The sequence below is a fragment of the Octodon degus genome, unplaced genomic scaffold (assembly GCF_000260255.1).
Source record: "Octodon degus isolate 3935 unplaced genomic scaffold, OctDeg1.0 scaffold00271, whole genome shotgun sequence".
Taxonomy (NCBI): domain Eukaryota; kingdom Metazoa; phylum Chordata; class Mammalia; order Rodentia; family Octodontidae; genus Octodon; species Octodon degus.
In genome coordinates this window covers 1,948,004-1,966,773 of record NW_004524847.1, presented here as the reverse complement: position 1 = coordinate 1,966,773, position 18,770 = coordinate 1,948,004, and the positions used below count along the sequence as shown (strand labels likewise).

At 57.2% G+C, this 18,770-nt stretch overlaps 1 protein-coding gene across 1 annotated transcript in view; it reads right to left on the bottom strand.

The window, feature by feature from the left end:
- Necab2 (N-terminal EF-hand calcium binding protein 2) overlaps positions 1-18,768 on the bottom strand; it is a gene marked incomplete at its 5' end in the record, with an annotated part of 22,562 nt that extends 3,794 nt beyond the window's left edge. Inside the window, 10 exons of the mRNA XM_004646571.1 lie at positions 563-675; positions 1,088-1,144; positions 3,202-3,281; positions 3,441-3,547; positions 3,935-4,071; positions 11,769-11,866; positions 12,008-12,033; positions 12,967-13,075; positions 16,654-16,678; positions 18,751-18,768. Coding sequence (XP_004646628.1) covers positions 563-675; positions 1,088-1,144; positions 3,202-3,281; positions 3,441-3,547; positions 3,935-4,071; positions 11,769-11,866; positions 12,008-12,033; positions 12,967-13,075; positions 16,654-16,678; positions 18,751-18,768 — 770 coding nt within the window. The remainder of the gene's footprint in view (positions 1-562; positions 676-1,087; positions 1,145-3,201; positions 3,282-3,440; positions 3,548-3,934; positions 4,072-11,768; positions 11,867-12,007; positions 12,034-12,966; positions 13,076-16,653; positions 16,679-18,750) is intronic.
- Between the last annotated feature and the right edge of the window lie 2 nt (positions 18,769-18,770).

Here is an 18,770-nt window from a genome sequence, read left to right as displayed (position 1 = left end):
GCTCTAGCTCCGCTTCCCTAGTCCTGCCAGTATAAAATATTCTGCTCAACGCCTCGTACTGCCTGTTGGCCTGCAGAGGCCCCAGAACTGGGAGGACAAGAGCACACCTGAGGAGGAGGAAACAGGGTAAAGGGCCAGAGCAGGCCCCAGAGCTGGCTGCGGAGTGAACAGCCCAGGCTCAGGCCACCAGCAGCAAAGGCACAAGGCTGCTAACTGCCACTACACCTTGAAGGTAGGTTCAGGGGCAGCCCAGAAGGATAGAGCCAGGCAGGGAGGGGCTGTGGCAGCTCCCGCAGCCCGATGGGCTCCACATGGCCTAGCCGGCAAGGGGAGAGTGGTGGCCACCATTTCTTGGGCATTGCCCTCCCTGCGTCTGTCCTTCCTGTGGGTGCCACAAGCCATGGTCAGTGCAGTGTAACATTTAGCCTCCTAACCAGGCCAGACAGGCACCCTGAGGTCACCTGCTACATCCTCGCTGTGGTCAGGGCCTGAGTGTAGACCTGAACTTGCGTGACCTTTGGCCCAGCCCGGCACCACCCTCCCTGCAAGGCAGCTCACTCACTGGAAGCAGGGCCTGGCTCCGGCGGTGCCCCGCAGGTACTGTCGCAGGGAGCCCAGGAACTCGCCCAGCTGCTCTGGGCACACAGCCATCTCTTGCCGGACCAGCTGCAGGTGCTGCGGACAGATGCTGAGGAGCATGGGCCCTCACCCCACCCTCGGGCCCCCCCCAAGGTCCTGTCCCATTCCCCAGTGCCTTCCCTTGTGGGGGACAGGACAACTGGGTCAAGATTAGAGTCAAACGTCAGCGCCTACGGTGTATTCCCCCCACTGAAAGCTGGCGGCAGGGACTAGACCTGCTCAGCAGGCATACACGTAGGGCCCCATGGCCCCTGCCAGGAGCTCGCCTGAAGGGGCTGCCTGCCAGGCCTGAGCCCTAGGGGCTGTGCTCAGAGGTCTCCTGCCACCCACACTGCTCCAGTGCACTGATTTGGAGCAGAGCCCTGGGCGAGGGGCCAGGACTGCAGCCACTCGGGGGAGTGGGAGCCACACAGAGCACCGGGTATAGCGGGGAAGGGCAGAGCCTCACCACGTTGGTGCCTTCCTCAGCATCAGAGAGGCGCTGCTGCAGGTCAAACCAGAGGGTCTGAAACAGTGGAGCACAAGCCACGCCTGAGAGACAGGCCGCCTCCAGCAGGGAGGCCTCCAGGAGTCCTCGGGGCACCCCAGGGCCGAGCTCTGACACTGGACCAAGGCTCCCAGGGCCAGGGAAGGGGGCGGGGGCCCTGAGCAGTGCAGCAGGTCTTCCTGCATAAGAGGCTGCGAGTGCTGTTGCGCAGGGAGGCCTACTCCAGGACCCGAGGGGCTTGCGGGGAGGGTGGCACTAGGGCTTGAATATAGGGGCTTCAAAATGAGCTATAGTCCCATCCCTTTTTGAGACGAGGTCTCCATAAGTTACCCTGGGTGGATTTGAACTTGGAATCCTCTTGCCTCAGCCTCCCTCCCAAGTGCTGGGATTATAGGCATGTGCCACCACGCCCACCCTGACACTGCCAGTCGTGACATCAGGCTGTCTGTGAATCTAATGGTCTTACTTTGGTGCTGTGTGCAGGGACCTGCCAGGCCCTGCAGCAAAGGGCTACACATGCCTTCATCGTCTGCCTCCCCCAGGCAGGAGCAGTTCCACACAGGCTCTGTCCGTCTCTGCACTTGGCATGCTTAGCCCCTGCTCCAGCCATTGCTCAACACCAGACAACTCTGGGCTCAGTGCTCACCAAAGCTGGCTAAGTGTAAGGGCCTGGCTCAAACCAGACATGTCCAGATCCCAGCTCCTACATCGCATGCTCCGTGCAGCGCTGGCCCCGGCCGCCCACAGGGATACAGCACCTGCAGCCCCCTGGAGAGCACACACCCATCCTACGAAGCTATCTGTTGTCAAGGGAGACAGCAGCGGTGTCCCCACCTGTGCCTTGGTGTTTGCACAAGGGGCCTGCACAGCCCTTGAGCAGGCACTGACTCCTCAGGGAGGGGGAGGAGGAGCCCGTGCTCCAAGCCTGAGGGCGAGCCTGGCAGGGACCAGTCTGCTTCCATCATTTCAACCCTGGATGTGGCCCCTGGGGGACGAGGGAGGCAACTAGCTTCTCCTATAAGATGACAAGAGGGAAGATGATGGCCCCCACATCTCCACTCTCCCATCTGGCTAGGCCAGAAGGTGGCTCAGGTTGGCACTCAGGGGGCAGGCCAAGATCCAGGCCCTGATTGGCCTGTGCTGGAGTGCAAGGCCAATCAGAAACCAGAAGGAGGGCCCCGCCTTGTCTCCAGGACACCCAGGTGCTCTGTAGTTACCAGCCTGCATGGTTGTTAGGGCGACAAGGATGCTAAAAATAAGCTTCAAAGAGTCTCTTTGCTGGCTGCTGAGTTGTTATGACAACAGACCAGGGTCCTCCAGAGCTGCTCCCACCCAACAGCCTGGGTGGGGTGGGGCGGGGCATGGGGGATCCCACTCAGGCCTCAGCCTTGCTGCCAGCCTGCAGCCTCCTCCCATGACCTTCTCCCCATGGGACCCTGCTTCTCAGGCAGACCCTGGTTTCTGCTCTGTGAATTTCTCCAAACCCCAAATCCACCAGAGCGTGAGTGCCCTCTGCTAAAGACGAGAAAGATAAACACCAAAAGGGACAAAGGTCACCTCATCCTGGCTGAGGCACCTGTTACACGGCTTATGTAGGTACACGGGGGCGCTGTGTGCATGTGTGTGCGGATTCTGGTAACAGGATGCCTAATAATAACTGTCAACAGTGCTGATATTAAATGCTGCCTGGGATAGAAGGTTCTGTGGCAAGTCAAGACGTCATCTTCTTTAATCCCAACACCACCCTGAGATGGGTGTGGCTGGGCTGCTCTATCATCAGAGGTGGAAGGCTTAGAGACTGAGTCACTTGCCCAAGGCCCCCCAGCCTGACGTTCCATCTCATCCATCTATAAGCCCAACGCAAATTGTTTTTCTCTTGCTTCAAATGGTCACATGTGCTCTCCTGGGTCACAAACCCTTTCCTGAACGTGTGGCTTTAGAAAGGCTTGCCATTTGCTGTCCTATGCTCCTGTAGCTGCTGCCCACCTCCACACCACCTGGCTGACACCTCCTCGAGGCTCCCTGACCTGCCAAGCCACCCTGGAGTGCACATAGGGAGGGAGGGCGCAGCTCACCTTGTGCTCCAGCCTCCCAATCAGCTGTGCCAGCCGGTTGACCTGGGCTTCCAGACTCTCCTCCTTGGGGTCCCCTGGGACTAGGAAAAAACCCAGGGACCCGGATGACCAGCAGGGCTGGGGCAGGGGGTGGGGGTGGAGAATGGAGCATCCAGCATCCTGGCCAGGTTCCATCTGGGTGCCCGGGCCGCCTCAGGACCGCAGGCAGTGTCCCACCCTGGGCCACTGCTCCCTCTCACCAGGTGGAAGGCTCTTCCTGGGTTCCACAGGCACGGGGGCGCAGGGAGGAGTGGGGCTGCCATACCAGCTCTCCACGGCACCAGGGCTGGGTTTGCTATGGTTCTGCCTGCAGTGAGTGGAGGAAACACTCAGCGAAGGCAGTGGCCACAGCTAGCAGCGCGCACCTTTGTCTTCTGAACCCAGCTGTGGGCTGAGTTGGGCTCAGAACATACTTAAGAAGAGGGCCACACATTCTGCATATGCAGTGAGAGGTTGGGGACCAGGCAAGGCTGGCTGGGCTCAGAAGTGGCGCCTCAGCGGTGCGTGATGGGAGCGCACACCACGCGCCTCCGCTCCCTCCGCACCGCCCCAGAGCGCTAGGGGCGTCGCTGTCCCCATGGTATCGCTGAGAGCGGGAGGCAGAGGCAGGGGCAGCGCTGCGCCCAGGGTGACCGACCAGCTCCCAGCACCACAGCGCAGCGTGCGCCCCTCCAGACCCCACGCCCTCCCCCACCGGATCTGGCTGGTCTGCTCCTCAATGGCTTCCACCGCACTCTCCACGGAGCTGAGCAGCGACTGGATCTGATTGGCTGTCTCCTTTAGAAGGAAGCGCGTGACAAACTGGTCCACGTTGCTCCCGCCCTCGTAAACCTGTGGAGGGAAGGGCACAGCACTGAGGGAAAGCGGTGCGAGGACTTGCACGAGGCAGGCCTGGCCGGGCTGCCGTCTTTGCTGTGTGGCTGTGTGCGACTGGGGGGCGGGGCTGGGTCTGCACTGCCTCCTGCATGGCAGAGGCCGCCGAGCACCCAGAACAGGGCGGCGCACTCGAGGGAGCGCAGGGCTGCGCCGCACACGGGCTCTGTGGCCTCCTCGAGCGCGCCAGGCAGTCCTGCGGCACGCGCAGCCCTCACAGTGCGCCCGGAGCTGCCCCGGGTCTACCTCACTGAGCTGCGGTGAGGAGTACCAGCCGCTCGGCCCGGAGCAGCTCCATAGAGGGGTGCGCAGCAGCGGCTAGAGCAGGCGCAGCTGGGGGATGGGGGCCGCGGCGGTGACGAAGAGGACAGCGTGGCGATGAGAACGTGGTGAGGGGGTTAGTGATGGTGCAGAGGTCAGTGGCGTCAGCAACGCCTGGAGGTGGCTTCTTTGTGGCTTTCGGTTTTGTTGGAATGGAGATAAAGGATTAGGAAAGAAGTCACCACTCCTGTCCCTCCCTTTCTCCTGCACGGAGAATTCTTTGGGGTCCTGGGTCTTTATGTCGCTACACAAAGAAATGATAGAAAATAAGCAAATGCAGCCGAGCAGGTTAACCAGGCAGCCAAGGCAAGTGCCAGAGCCTCCGCCCTCAGGAGGAGGGAGAGGGAGTGCCGGCACACGCCGCCGTGGGGAGGGGCCTCTGGGGAGAGGCGGTGGGCCAGCAGGCCTCCCTGCGGCCAGGCTCTGTGGAGCAGGGCGGGACACTGGCATTTCTTGGCCGAGATTCTTTGGCTGCAAAAAGCTTTACAGCTGATGAGCGCAGACTCTGGCTTCTCCAGGCCACTCAGGGAATGAAAGGGAGAGGAGAAGGTGACAGCCATGCAGTGGTGGGGGCGAGGGGGAGATCCTGGGTCTCAAGCCTAGCGCTGCTTCCTGGCCTCCTCCCCCAAGAGCCTGCCTCTCTGAGCCACCTGCCCCCGCACCTTGGAATACTGCCCAGTCCCTGGCAGGCACAGGGAAAGCAGGCTCTCAAGGAAAGCAAATTAAACCATCCATCACTCTGACTGGGATTAATTAGCAGTAACTGCAAAGTGGGAAACACAACCAGGAGAGGGAGCACTGAGAGAGGTGGGCGCAGGGCTGTGCGGATCCCCAGTGCGGGCACCCGGAGGCCACCAATGGACACGGAATGTTGGCTGCAAGTGGCAGCCTGATGTATCCCAGTGAGGATTTTCCTTCAGGGTGGACAGTTGAAACCATTTGTGACGCAGTGGTCAGTGCCCCGGGACAAAATGACGACAGACTGTGGTAAAGAAAAGGCTGCCAGGAAGTTCTTGGGCAGGACAATGGCCAGGGCTCAGCAGCGGCGACTGCGTGGACAACTTCCGCAGAAGACAAGTTATTTCAAAAGAACGGAAGTGAAGCTTTAACAGCTCTGTCCCCTGCCACAATCAGGACCTGGCCTAGTGCAGCGCTGCACATTCCAGAGTGAAGGAACAGATCTAGAGATTCTGCACGCAATGGACCGGTTACTCTGAAGGCCAGCAGGGAGCCAGGCAGAAATCTGCGGAGCTATGACGTCTACCAGAGGAGCGTGTGTTTTGCAAAGAATGGTGAAGAACCTTCTCTTAAACCATCTCAACTTTGAGTGAGAGAGAAAACCCTTGAGTAGGGAAGTTCTGACTATAGACACTCACATTACACTCTAGGGTAACAGAGGGCCAGAAAAAACAAAACAAAACCATTTCACTGTGCATGACACTGGGCTAAATTTTAAAAACTATGGAAAAAACAACCTTACATCTTAAAATTCCCTTTATTCCCAAATGAAATAGAAGGTGTTTTTATTAGCTAGGTATAAAAATAAGATTACGGGGCTGGGGAGATAGCTTGGCATCTAAGCGCCTGGCTACCAAGTTCAATCCCTGGTGCCATGCGCTATGCAGGCTGGGAAACTGGGTGTGGCAGCGCAAACCTGTAATCCCCAATGCCAGGGAGGCTGACACAGGAAGATCACTATGAGTCCAAACTGCGTAGTGAGACCCTACATCTAATTTTAAAAAATTTAAAAATAAGATCATGAATATTGTTTCTTTAAAGGCCACCAATAAAATGAAAATGGTAATTTTTACCCAGTAAGTCACAAGCAGCAGCCATGACCATCAAAAGGAAAACTGAAAACAGGGTTAAGAAAAAGGGAAGAATGAAAATTCAGGTTAGACAAGATTCATGATAAAGGAGGAACCTGGGCCTCCAGGTCTCCTGAGGTGGCGAGACACCAGGTGCCAGGTACCCTCGGACACAGCAGCACAGGGTTTTCCAAAGGGAACGCCGGGCCAGGGTCCTGTGAGCGGGTCAGGTCGGATGAGCAGGACTGGTGGGGATCATTACTGGGCTAAAACTGGAGAGCGTGCGCTCAGTGAGACGGGAGGGCGAGAGGGGCGGGAATGTGCGGCTGCAGCCCTGCAAGGCGCTGACAGATGCAGCCGTGGGAGATAGATTTTGTTGCTTGTCAGGATCCGTAAACTGGATCCAGGGAGATGGCTCAGCGGTACAAGTGCCAGGCTGGCAAGTGCAAGGACCAGGTTAGATCCCCAGTCCAAAAACAAAATAAAAAACTATAAACTGTTCAGATTCTTTAACCTAAAAGCTCCCAGTTCTGACTATTCTTAAAAAAAGAGCAAATTATAAAATCTGTAGGCTATTAGTTACGGTATTGCTCGTAACAGTGAAAACACGGCGCTAACCCAATGTGCCCAACAGTGAGGGCAACCAGGAAGTTCGGGCACTTAAAACGATGCTTTTCAACAGTGTCAGTAACAAGGAAAACTCTGGGTGTTAGGTTACAAAAAGAAAATAAACTTCAGTAACAGAATATTAAAATATTAAATGCATATGCAAAAAATTAAGGTAATGGAAAAAATTAAGGTGATAATTACAATCTCCGTGGAGGTTAAAGGTCCTGGGATTCAAAGTGACCTGCAGCTTTTCGCTAATGCTTAAATGTTACACATGGAACATCTACCACTTATGTAATAAAAATATAACAAAAGTATACACATTGAACAACGTGGCCACAACACACGAAAAGAAAAAAAATCAGAAGAATTTTTTTGGCTGGCTCAGTCTGCCAAGGCATGGGGAGCTGGCGATCCAATCGCGGTCCCCTGGGCTTGACTGGGTTTGCCCCAGCAGGCGCTTAACAAGTGCGCTAACCTGCAAGCCCCCAAGGAAAAAAAAATAGAAATACAAAGATTACATGACAGAACGTTTTAGCGTGAGAAATGAGCTTGCCATTGTTGCACAGACAGATTGGTTAGGCAGTAATAGGGCACAAAGCACATCATCAGAAACCAACTGTGAAAGCCTTAGAAATGGGCAAAACTGATGCCCATCTACTATCTGGTATAGTTCTTTAGATTAACTCTTTCTTTACATGGGAGCTGTTCTAAAAATTCTGTAAGACATAGAAAATTTGCAGCAATGTAGTAATGCTCAATCACAGGACCGCCTGCTGCTTCATGGAACGCAGTCGCTGTTGGTTGCGGGTGGTGAGCGGCAGGGCACTCATGCCCAAATTCACTTCCAAATTCTTAGCCGCCTGCACACACACTCTCTCTTCTCTCTCGCGCTCACCTTCTCCATATTCTCCTCTGAGCCAGCTATGACATCCTGCTGGTTCAAGACCTTCGATGCGTCATGTGTATACATTTAAAAACTGTCTTTCACCTGCAGGTGGTGGTGCACACCTGTAATCCCAACAACCCAGGAGGCTGAGGAGAAAGGATGCCACACACAAGCCCAGCCCTGGCAACTCAGCAATTTAGTAAGACCCTGGCTCAAAATAAAATAAAAAGGGTAAGGAAGGCCAGGTGTGGCAGCATGCGCAGGTAATACCAGCACTCAGAAGGCTGAGACAGGGGCCGAGGATATAGCTCAGTGGCATAAGCACCTGCCCAGCAAGTGCAAGGTCCTGAGTTCAATCCCCGGTACTGCAAAAATATAATAATAATAACAACAACAACAGAAGGCTGCAGGAGGATTGCTGTGAATTGGAGACCAGCCTGGGCTTCAAAGTGAGCTCAAGGCCAGCTTGAGCTGCGTGAGGAGACACTGTCTCAAAAAGATCAAAAATAAAGAAAGGGCTAAGGATATAGTTCAGTGCAAAAGCACTAGATTCAAATGCCCAGTATGGGGCTGGTGAGATGGCTCAGTGGTCTAAAGCACCTACTTAGAACAAGCTTAGTAAAGCACGGGGACCGCGGTTCAATCCCCCAGCCCCCTGGTGGGCTGAGCTGGCCACACACACACACACACACACACACACACACACAATTTAAAAAAAAAAAGCATAAGATCCTGAGTTCGATTCCAATACCAAAAAAAAAAAAAAAATGCCCAGTACCACCAAAATAACAACAACAACTCCCCAGCACCCATCTTTTCACAGCACGTGTTTCAGGATGAAGGGTAACCCTTTTCAAATTTTATATTCTTCATGCACCATTCCTCTCTTCCCTAAACTCATGGCAGAATTGTAAAAACCAGTGCAATCTTGCGCCATGAAGAGCTCCCAGTAACTGCAAGGCAGAAGAAAGCTCCCTGGTCTCTGGTTTTACCAGAACACAAGGATGTGAGACTGAGGAGGATCCCGCAGACTACCCTGGGAGCAAAGCTGCCACAGCAGCAGGCCTCTGGCCGCTGGGGAGATTTCACTCCAGGGCAGCTTTTTTCTCCAAGAAGAACCACCTTGCAGCACACACGCAGAAAAGAACAGCCGCACCAACAAACGCAAGGAGTCGGACAGCATCTTGGGGCAGGAACGGGGCAGAAGCTGGCAGAAAGGACCTCGAAACTTAGGCTGGTGCTACAAACAGCCAGTGAGAACAGGCAAAACTGATAAAAGTAAGAGTTTAAAATGCAGGAAGTCTGCCTGGCACAATGACACACCCTTGCAGTCCCAGCACTCAGGTGGCTGAGCAAGAGGAGGGCCATGAGTTCGAGGCCAGCCTGGGCTACACAGTGAGACCCTGCCCCCAAAATAATGTAGGAAATGAAATCAAATTTAAAGTGAAATCTTGGCTGCTATCAAATTTTATTTTCCACTAGTGCCTCTTTTAAGAGTGTCAGATGATGCTTTTGATTTTTAAAAATAATCCTAAGATTCATATATGATGGATCAGAAAACCAAAATTGTTCAAAACGATACCAAAATGGATACAAAAACCAATTCTGGTGCTATTATGGGCTACTGGACTCTTTTAGAATATTTTGCTGAGTTTACACACCTATAATATTCAACAACGGAACTTAGAAAAAATGGGGTATACCGATGAATGTCCATTTTGTATCTGTGTATTCAAAGTGGTTGGGATAGATATATAGTTGCATTCTCTTAATGAATAGAATGATTTGTTCTAATGGTGTTTGTAAATAGGATCTCAAGTCCACATCTTGTACAGCAATTAACCACTAAGAAGAATATATGCAGTGTGTTATTTGTTGAAACTGTACTTCCGATTTGATTTGAAACTGTCTCATTGCTATCTGTTTATCAATAAAACTTTGAAAAAAAAAAACCAATTCTGGTTTTGAATAGAAAAGCAATCCTCGGACCAAGAAGTTGGGTCACACCCAGGAAACATTTAAACTACCTCCTCACTCACTCCCAAACCACGATCTCATCTCTGTCCCCAAGGAGAGAGATGACACACTTGGCGAGTGACACGAGTGGTGCAAGATGACAAAGGAATTATGTTCCCATGAGAGTTTATCACAGGCAGCCGCGGACTGTTCAATATGAGAACCTAAAAATAGAACCCACCCCATCAGTGGCTGCGGAGAAATCATCTGATCATTTATAAAAACGAAAAAAGCATTAGGAAAAATTTGCTACCACCTCCTGAGACAAAATCTTAACAAAGAGAAGGCAAAAATACCTCTGTAACAGGCCAGAGAGAGTCTAAAATAAACACTGGTATTAATTTTATAGCGAGTGCAGAAATGCCGCAGGGGTACGCCGGGGAGCTGACGCACAGCAGGGACCCCGGCGTGGCGTTAGCAGGGGAAGCAGGGCCAAGTGCAAGCCTGCCCTGTGGGGGGGGGGTCCAGTGAGCGGCCCACACACAAGCTTGTGGCGTTAGCAGGGGAAGCAGGGCCAAGTGCAAGCCTGCCCTGTGGGGGGGGGGGTCCAGTGAGCGGCCCACACACAAGCTTGTGGCGTTAGCAGGGGAAGCAGGGCCAAGTGCAAGCCTGCCCTGTGGGGGGGGGGGTGGCCCAGTGAGCGGCCCACACACAAGCTTGCGGTAACGACTGAAGGCCTCACAGAAGCGAAGCCGTCAGCTAGAGCCAGACACTTAGCGCCTAACCAGCGAGCTGCTCCTCTACAAACAGGAAGGCCCGCCAGGAGGTTACGCCACAGAAAGATGCCGGCTGTGAGGGTCCCCCCTCCCCACCACACAGGGCAGTCTCTGACGCTGCGGGGCAACGTGCGGTTGCCCCTCCCATGGAGAAGAGACAGGTCCTGCTCCTGGAAGTCACTGACCCAAGGCCAACCAACGGCATGCACGCGAGGGGCCCTGGCCCTGAAACCTCCATGCAGGACTTGGGACACAAAGGGTACTACGCAGACGGAGTCATCGCTTTAAAACTTCAAGGCTCAACCTGCTGTGAAACTGAGACAGGCAGGGATGACAGCAGGGGTCAGCAGGAGCTTGTTGGGGATTAGGCCCAGCGGGTGGTCAAAGGGGGAGCCCACAGGGACTGGGTGTCATTTGGAGGACCGTATGGAGCTGGGCTGAACTATACCTGGGCACAACCAGGAGCCTGCGATGAGAATGTTGGCTGCTGCTGTGGCCCTGGGCAGGCCTGCAGGGGGCAGCTCACCACCAGCCACCCAGCCCAGCTGTCCTTCCAGGAGGAGGCGCCCTCTCACACAGGTAGCAGGCGGGGCTCAGGTCCTCCGGCCAGGTCTGCTGTCACAGGCAGAGCAGCTGGGGTGGCCTTTCCAGAGCCTAGTGGGCTGCAGCCCAGGCACCTGGGTGTCCCTCTCTGTCCCTGGAGGCCCAAGCTGCCCCACCCCCTCTCCTGCCATCAGACCCCAAAGCCCCACTCAGCTTCCCCCTTCTCGGCCAGCAGCCCTGATCAAGTGTAACGCAGCAGGTCCGACCTTCTGAGCTGTGCAACAGGAGGTGACACAGGTGCCCCAGGGCTGCCGTGCAGATTAAGGGAGATGCTGGTGCCCACTGCAGGTGCACAGGGCCATGGCGCCTCTGGAGTGGGGACTGTGAAAAGGCAGCCAACGCCATCAGGGTACAGGAGGCCACGGCTTGGAGAAGTCCATGGCTCCACCACAGAGCTCCCTGTCCTGCTGCTAGGCAGCTGGGAGACAAGGGGGCCAGGGATTCTGGGCAGGGACACTTGGCAGGGACACCGGGCCACTCCAGGTTCACTCTGGGTCTCACAGTCCAAACCACACCTGACCAGACCGGGCCACTCACTAAGCTGTGCCACGCACTTCACAGTTTATCACAGTGCCCACGGGTCACTCTACCAAAATCCAGCATTGGCAAGTGTCATCAAGGATGCCCAGAAAAACCCGGAACCCAATCAGAACTCAGGCTCTGGCCCGTCAGGGTGCCCCCACTGCCACTGACCTTCTTGGTGTAGCCCATGGCCTTCAGGACGGAGTGGTTCAAGGTCTCCAGGGAGGCCAAGACATCCTCGTAGTCCCCCATGTGGTCCACAAAGTAATCTGGGACAGGGCATGTGAAGGGCAGGGATCAGAGAGGTCCCGGCTCCCACCAGTCCCACTTGGGCCCACTTCCGGGCCCTGCCCCACCTGGCCTGCCCCACCCCGGGCCCCAATGTGGCAGCTGCATGGCCAGGCACCTACCGCACAGCTCCTTGGTGTCCACATGGCTGCAGAGAGAGGAGTCAGAGTGGCAGGCCTGTCACATGGGTCCCCTGCAAGGGAGGAGGCAGCAGAGCCCACTGCCTGCTCCCCTGGACTGCCCCACTTCTGTTCGAGCCTGCGAACCACACCAGGAGGAGACAGGCCCAGGATGGGCTAAGCCAGGGCCAGGAGGGCAAGGACTGGGTAGAGGTGGCCACGACTGCTGTGGGTCCTCGAGGGCCCCATCTGCCCCACCCTGGCCTCAGTCAGTCCAAGAGGACAACCCAGGAATCCTGCTGAGACTGACTCTGGTGACTCTGTGCTCTGGGCCACCAGTGAACTGGGTGTCCTGCAAAGCAGCTTGGTGGCAGTCCCTTGTCTAGGCCATCTCTTGTTTTCTCGGGGCCTCCTGAAATTATCTGGACTCCCCAAGCAGCCTCCTAGAAACACTAGCCTTCATCCTGAGTAGGACTGAGGAAGGTGACCAGGTCACCTGAGCGGGCTGCTCTGGCCCTTGGGCGAGCTGCTGGGAGGTGGTCTGGCTGACCGAGTGCAGGCTGGGGTGAGGGCCCTATGGGAAGAGGTTTGTACGGCTGCAGGTGTAGAACTGGCTTGGGGTCCGGTTCTGGTTCGGTATAAAAGGGGCCTGTGTCAGGCTAAGGCTGGGGTCAGAGAAAGCACAGGGCCCCAAGTCAGGCTTGGGGTCCAGAGCAGAGGAAGCCAGCAGCCCACAGTCACTGCCACCTTCCACTGTCACTCAGCACCCTGCAAAGCTGAGGGTGTCCCTTGCCTGGCCTGCCCATGCTGCTTAGACACACACGTCCACTCTGCGTGTCACTGGGCAGGGAGGCCGAACAGATCAGACCCTGGAGGAGCGGGCTGGGCTGGGCCAGGGGCGCAGGCCTCTTTTGGCTGCAGGGACCAGAAGCGGAGGCCCCCGACCCTCACATCAGACCCACTTGGTGTTGTCCGAGTCGATGGTGTGGAAAAGGTCCTCAAGCTCCTTCTCGTTAAGGACGCCATCTGCAAAGAAGAGCTGGAATTCCTCCAGGGAGAGCTTCCCATCATCTGCAGGGGCAAAGGGAAAGCGGCTGGTGTCTGGAGATAAGAGCGGTGAGCCAGGCCACACACCCCATTCAGATAAGCTCCAGCCCGACAGCCTCCCAGGTGAACTCCATTTTATTTAATTATGATCTTCTGCAATACTTGGCATGAAACCCAGGGCCAGCACATTCAGTGAAGGCCCCAACCCACTTTTTATTTTGAGATTGCTAAGCTTCTCAGGCTGGGCTTGAACTTGTGATCTTCCCACCTCAGCCTTTTAGCATGCTGGGGTGATTCGTATGCACCACCACACCCACCAAGCCCCGGTTTAGGTCATCCCTGCCCATCCAGCTTGTTCCTAGCTTAACCATTCTCCTGATTCACTTACCCAGGTAATTTATGAACAGGTGACTCCCCAAGACAACAAATACTACCAGAGCTGGCTGGGGCTTGCTGCAGACCAGCCATCTCAGGGGCATTCCACACATGCAGGGTACCTGCTCCCTGCCAGGCACGCTCGCCTTCATGGTCAAGCCTGTCTGGGCAGCCCTGGGTAAAGATTTAGTAACTGGCCCAACGCACCACCACAACTAGGATGGATCCAAGCCAACCCGTGGAGCCACTGTACGCTGCTTCCAGTGGGCTTGTGGGAAATCCCCAACCCTGCCCCAGGTCCTGCTCTGTGCTGGGGACAGCATATTCTGAGCCTCGTGGGTCAGGCCGGACCAGCAAGGAGGCGGCTAAAGGACACAGTGACTCAGCTGAGTTGCCTCAGCCAGGACAGCTCGAGGGTCTCCACTCGCCCTTGGCTTCCCTGCTCCACCTCTGGGTTCCCTGCACACCTCTGCTTGTCTTCAACGCTCACTCCATGTCCCGAGGGAACACGGAGGCACAACAGGAAGGGGACATGCAGGCTCCCACCGCTGCTGCTGGAGCCTTAACCTGCCAGGCCCCCGCCTCCCAGCCAGTGGGCGCTGGCTCGCTCCCCTGCCCTGGAGGTGAGGGGCAGTTGGGGCTCCGCCCCACACAGGGTTGCTGGCCAAGCCTGGGCTGGCAGATGTATGCTTAGCTGATCCCCTGCCAGCCCCCGCACAGCAGGGGCTGCCCAGCAGGCCACATCCCCTCCACCTCCTCCCATCTGTCCTAGAACCTCGGTCCACTTTGCGCCCCAGCCCCAGGAGAACAGGCAGAGGAGGCTCCATATCACAAAGCCTGCTCAGCTGACATTTACCCAGCATGCCTGGCTGTGGGCCTAATGAACCCCTAGAGCTAATGAGGGCTCCACGTCTCCGCCCCAGCCTCGGCCCAATTATCCGCACCAAGTGGGCGGGCACCTCCGCCCCCACGAGGTCCCGAGCTCCCGGGCAGGGCCTTTTGCAGGTGCTCCTGCTAATGAGCATGAGCTGCTGGCTCAGGGACCTTTCAAATGCCAAGAGCCTGAATGCCATGGTGCATCCCCGGGGGTGCACTGGGCGGCCCCTGCCCCTCTGCCAGCTCTTGCACCTTTCTGGGCTCCACACAGGCTGCCAGGCAGAGGCCTCACTCCAGCCTCTTCTACCCACATCTACCTCAGCCAAGCTGGTTTCCTGTCATGGGAGCCCCGAGACAGACCAGCCTGTTCCTTGCTCTTTTAATCCCAAGGCCTCTGCCCTTCAAACCGCAGCAGCGCTGGGCAGAGGCCACATGCCCGTCTCCCATGCCCAAGCCCACTCCTGCAGGTGCATCGTGGGTGTTTGTGTATCAGCAACCTTGCCAGCACCTGCGTGTACACCTGACCTCGCACCTGCTCGAACACTACCTGTGACGGCCTGCCCACTCCCACATGCACCCCATCTGCTGGCCCTCCTGTGGGTCACTGCCGGCCTGATGCTGGGCTGGCTCAGTCACCTGGGAAAAGCAGAGTGGGTATGCCAGAAGAAGGGTGACTCCCATCCTGGCATGAGACAGGTGCTGTGAGCCTGGGGGAGGAGCCAGGCTGAAGGCCACTGTGCCCCTCCCAGGCCCTGGCACCTCTGGCTCCAACACATAAAGTCTTTCCTGAGTGCAGGCCAGGACCTCGTTTATGGACCAGGAAGCAGAAGTCTCCAGTGTGGCGACATGCCTGAGGTCACAGCGTAAGGGGCTGCCAGGATGTGAACCAGGCAGTGGGGATCCAGGCTAGCCCAACACTCTCCTTGCGGGGGCCAAAGGAGGACTCCTGCATTCTTCGGCTCTCACAGGCCCAGGGCCCCCAACTCCTGCTGGGAACAGCGTGTCACGCCCACAGTCACCTTAGTGACAGCCACCCACAGACTCGAGGGGATGCAGGTCCCAGGAGGAAGCCCAGGCCCAGCCTCTGTGGGGGCTGTGAGAGTGAAAGGGAGGTGCCTGCAGCTGTGCTCAGGGGGTGGAAGGCAGCCTGGCAGGGGTGGGGGGCAACCAGGGAGGGCACCACCCATGTGTGCATGGGCACAGGAGCCACCCACACACCACTGCACAAGTCGGAGAGGCATACGCCCTGGCCACACACAGCAGGGCACAGAGGAGCCACGGAGCTGACAGCTGCAGACTCTGCGGCCTCATCCCCACGCCCAGACCTATGCTGCCACACAGAAAGTGACCTTATGGCCAGGGGCCCCACAGAAAGGTACTGGCCTGCTGTAGCTTGTGTTGGGGGCTCTGCAGGCCATGCACCATGTCACTTAATCTCTCCACACCCTTCTGGCTTTGTGTGACACGGATTCACTGCTGGTGGCCCTACACCCTGGGGCCCAAGAGGCATACCAGTACCTTAGGACTGGGGTGAGGGAGGGGACCCTCAAAATGATTCCAGCCTGGACCTGTGTACCTGCCCCCATCCCTCCCAACAGGAACCGCAGGTGGCCAGGGCCAGCCTGTGGACTTATAAGCCCAGGGCAGTCAGCTGGGCAGGGGTTAATGCCTGCCCGGGTTATAGACGGAGAAACTGAGGCCTACAGAGGGCTCGGACTCGTGCCTTGGTGGAAGTCCACAGGGCCCCGCTGAACCCACTTAAGGTGCGATGCTATTTCTTTTTACTCCACCCTTGTGAGATATGACTGGCCTTCCTGGGGGTGCCTTCTTCCCAAAGACCAAAGGGCTGGAGATGCCACAAATCCAATGGCCACCGCAAGCCGTGCACCGCTTGGAGGACTGTGGGTAGGGGGACATGGCCGGGGTTTTCGATGCAACCTGGGTTTGCCCATCAGCTGTTGACCCTGCGACATGTTGTTCAAGCTTTCTGGGTCATCAGGTGCCGGCAGGACAGGAACCAGCATGGCTGCTCTGGGCCTCCCAGCTCCTAGGCTTGGAAGGCCCCACAGTGAGGCTGTTTCCTAAAGGGTGGTCTCTGAGTCCCACCCTGGGCCACTGGACAGACGGAAGCATCCCAAGTGCTTGCTGCCACCTGCCAGACCCCTTCCTGACATTCTTTCTGCAACTCCGCTAAGTAATAGCTGTTACAGACTGGGCAACCGAGGAGCGGGGCAAGGCTGGGCTCTTGGACTTCAGTCCTGGCCAAGTCACCTTCCCCAACTCCTTGCACCTGAAGCCTCAGGACAGAGAGGGCCCCGTCCCACTCAGCTAGCATGGGGGAGGAAACTCACCATTCTTGTCTGCTCGGCGGAAAATCTGCAGAGAAAAAAGAGGAGTCAGGCCTCAGCAGGAGGGGCAGGCACCCCCCAGCGGTTTCTGCCCCGTACTGAGCCCCTCACCCCCACCTCAGGAGCAGCTCTAGTCTAGGAAGGCTGTGCTTGCTTCCTGGGGGAGGAGACCCTCGCTGGGTGGGGGAGTGAGGGCGGGGTCCTCAGTGGTTCCTGCTAGGGACCGCCCCCACTCCCCTCATGCGGCCAGCTTGCGCACATGGACGCAGGCGCAGTACACTCGCACGTGCCCACACACAATCCTGCAGAGCCCACCAGCTCCTGACCGCCACACGCAAACAGGCAGGACACAGCGTTCCATGGGAGTCACTTGGAGAATCCCTTTACCCTCAGGAGCCTCCGCGGGCAACTATTGAAGGCAGCATCCTGGGGCTTGGCTAAAGCAGGCTGAGGGCAACACTTCCCAGCTAGTGAAGGTAGCCTTGTGGTGCCCAGGCTGACAGTGGTCCCTCCCTTGTGGTTCCTAACACTTGCCTGGGGCCACACCCAGGCTGTGCCCCAGCAGCGCCAGCTGCCAGTGCAGTTAGAGCTCAGGGCACTGCCTAATGTGGCCTCGCCTGTGGGTCTGTGGCACATAGGTGCAGCCTGTTGGGCGCACCCTGGACCATGAGCCAGAATCTGCGGCTCGGCCTGGTCTCTGGAGGTTTAGTTATCTCCACCACACGGTCCAAAAAGGATCCCAGGGCACAGGGCAGCCCCGGCCTGCCAGCGCTGGCTTATTTCAGTCGGGGAAACTGAGGCCCAGGAAGAGCAGGAAACATGCCCAAGTTTCCCAGTGGTTCCAGAACACCAGGGAGGTCTCCCGCAGGATCCCCCTCTTCCCTCCGTGCCCACCCCGGGACAAAGGCAAGTCTTATGCCTGGCATCCTCCAAGCCTGGCTCTGGGACAGCAGGTAGCAGGGCTGGGGAGAAATGCCCAACATCACTGCCTCCCCTCAGCCACACCTCGAGTCCACATGGCCACTCCTGACTGGTAAGGTTCTCAAGACTGGGGGGCTGGCCCAGGGGTCCTCAGACACCCCCTCCCCCAATGTGGTAAAGGAGTGATGGCCACAGGAACACGTGGTGAGAGGTCCCCAGGCAGGTCTGGGTCCTCCACAGCCTCTCGTTCCATTTCACAGATTAAGAAATAGGGTCTCCAGACCGGGCAGGTCACAGTCAGAAGGAGCTGGCAGGAGGGACCTCTGCCCGGATCAGGATCCTGGGAGGTGGTTGAGTCCTGCTGAGTGCATGTTTGAGTGTGTGTTTGTGTGCGGGAGTGCGAACGCGGCCCTGAAGCAGGGTCCCTTTCCCCACCCAGTGCAGCTCATTTGCGGGTTCCCGATTGAGAAAGGGAAAGCAAAGAGAACCAGGAGACCCCTCCCCTGCAGGCAGGAGTAGGGCGCAGAGAAACACAAGCCAACTCAAGCCAGGATCCTCCAGAAGCAAGCCCTGAACCCAAGTTTCCTTCACCAGCTCAGCTTCTCCACAGAGAGTATCTCTGCGCTTCCCAGGGGTGAGGTGTCAGAGGGCAGGGTCTGGGGTCCAAGTGAGGAGAAGGTGGAGGTGGCGGAAGGGGGGTGCAGAGCTGGGGGGTTAGGGGCAGAAGAGCCAGAAAGCTAAAAGGGGCTCGGGAAGCCACATCCAAAGTCGGGGGTGGGCCACAAGGGTTTTCGGCGTTAAAGCAGGGGTGGGGAGTCTGGAGGGAAGAAGTAAAAGAGGCTGGGGCTTTGTTGAGGGGCTAGGAAAAGTATCCCTTGGGATGAAATCAGAGAGGAGGGGCTGGCGGTGGCTCCAGCGCACAGTGCAGGGGGACTTGGTTAGGACAGAAACGGAGGGCGGTGGAGGCTGCGGGGGTTCCGGGTCTCGGGGTGAGAGGGGGGCGGGGAAGGGCATCGCTCGGTCCGGTCCGGGGCAGAGATCGCGCCGCACGATGGGACCGGGGTCCTGCCGGCCGCCCGAGACCTGGGCCGGAGTCCCGGGACCCTGCGTGTAGGGATTGGAGGCGGCGGGGGTCCCGGTGGGTGGGAGGAGGGGGCGGCGGCGCGGCCGCGTACTCACGTCCAGGATGACGGCGGTGC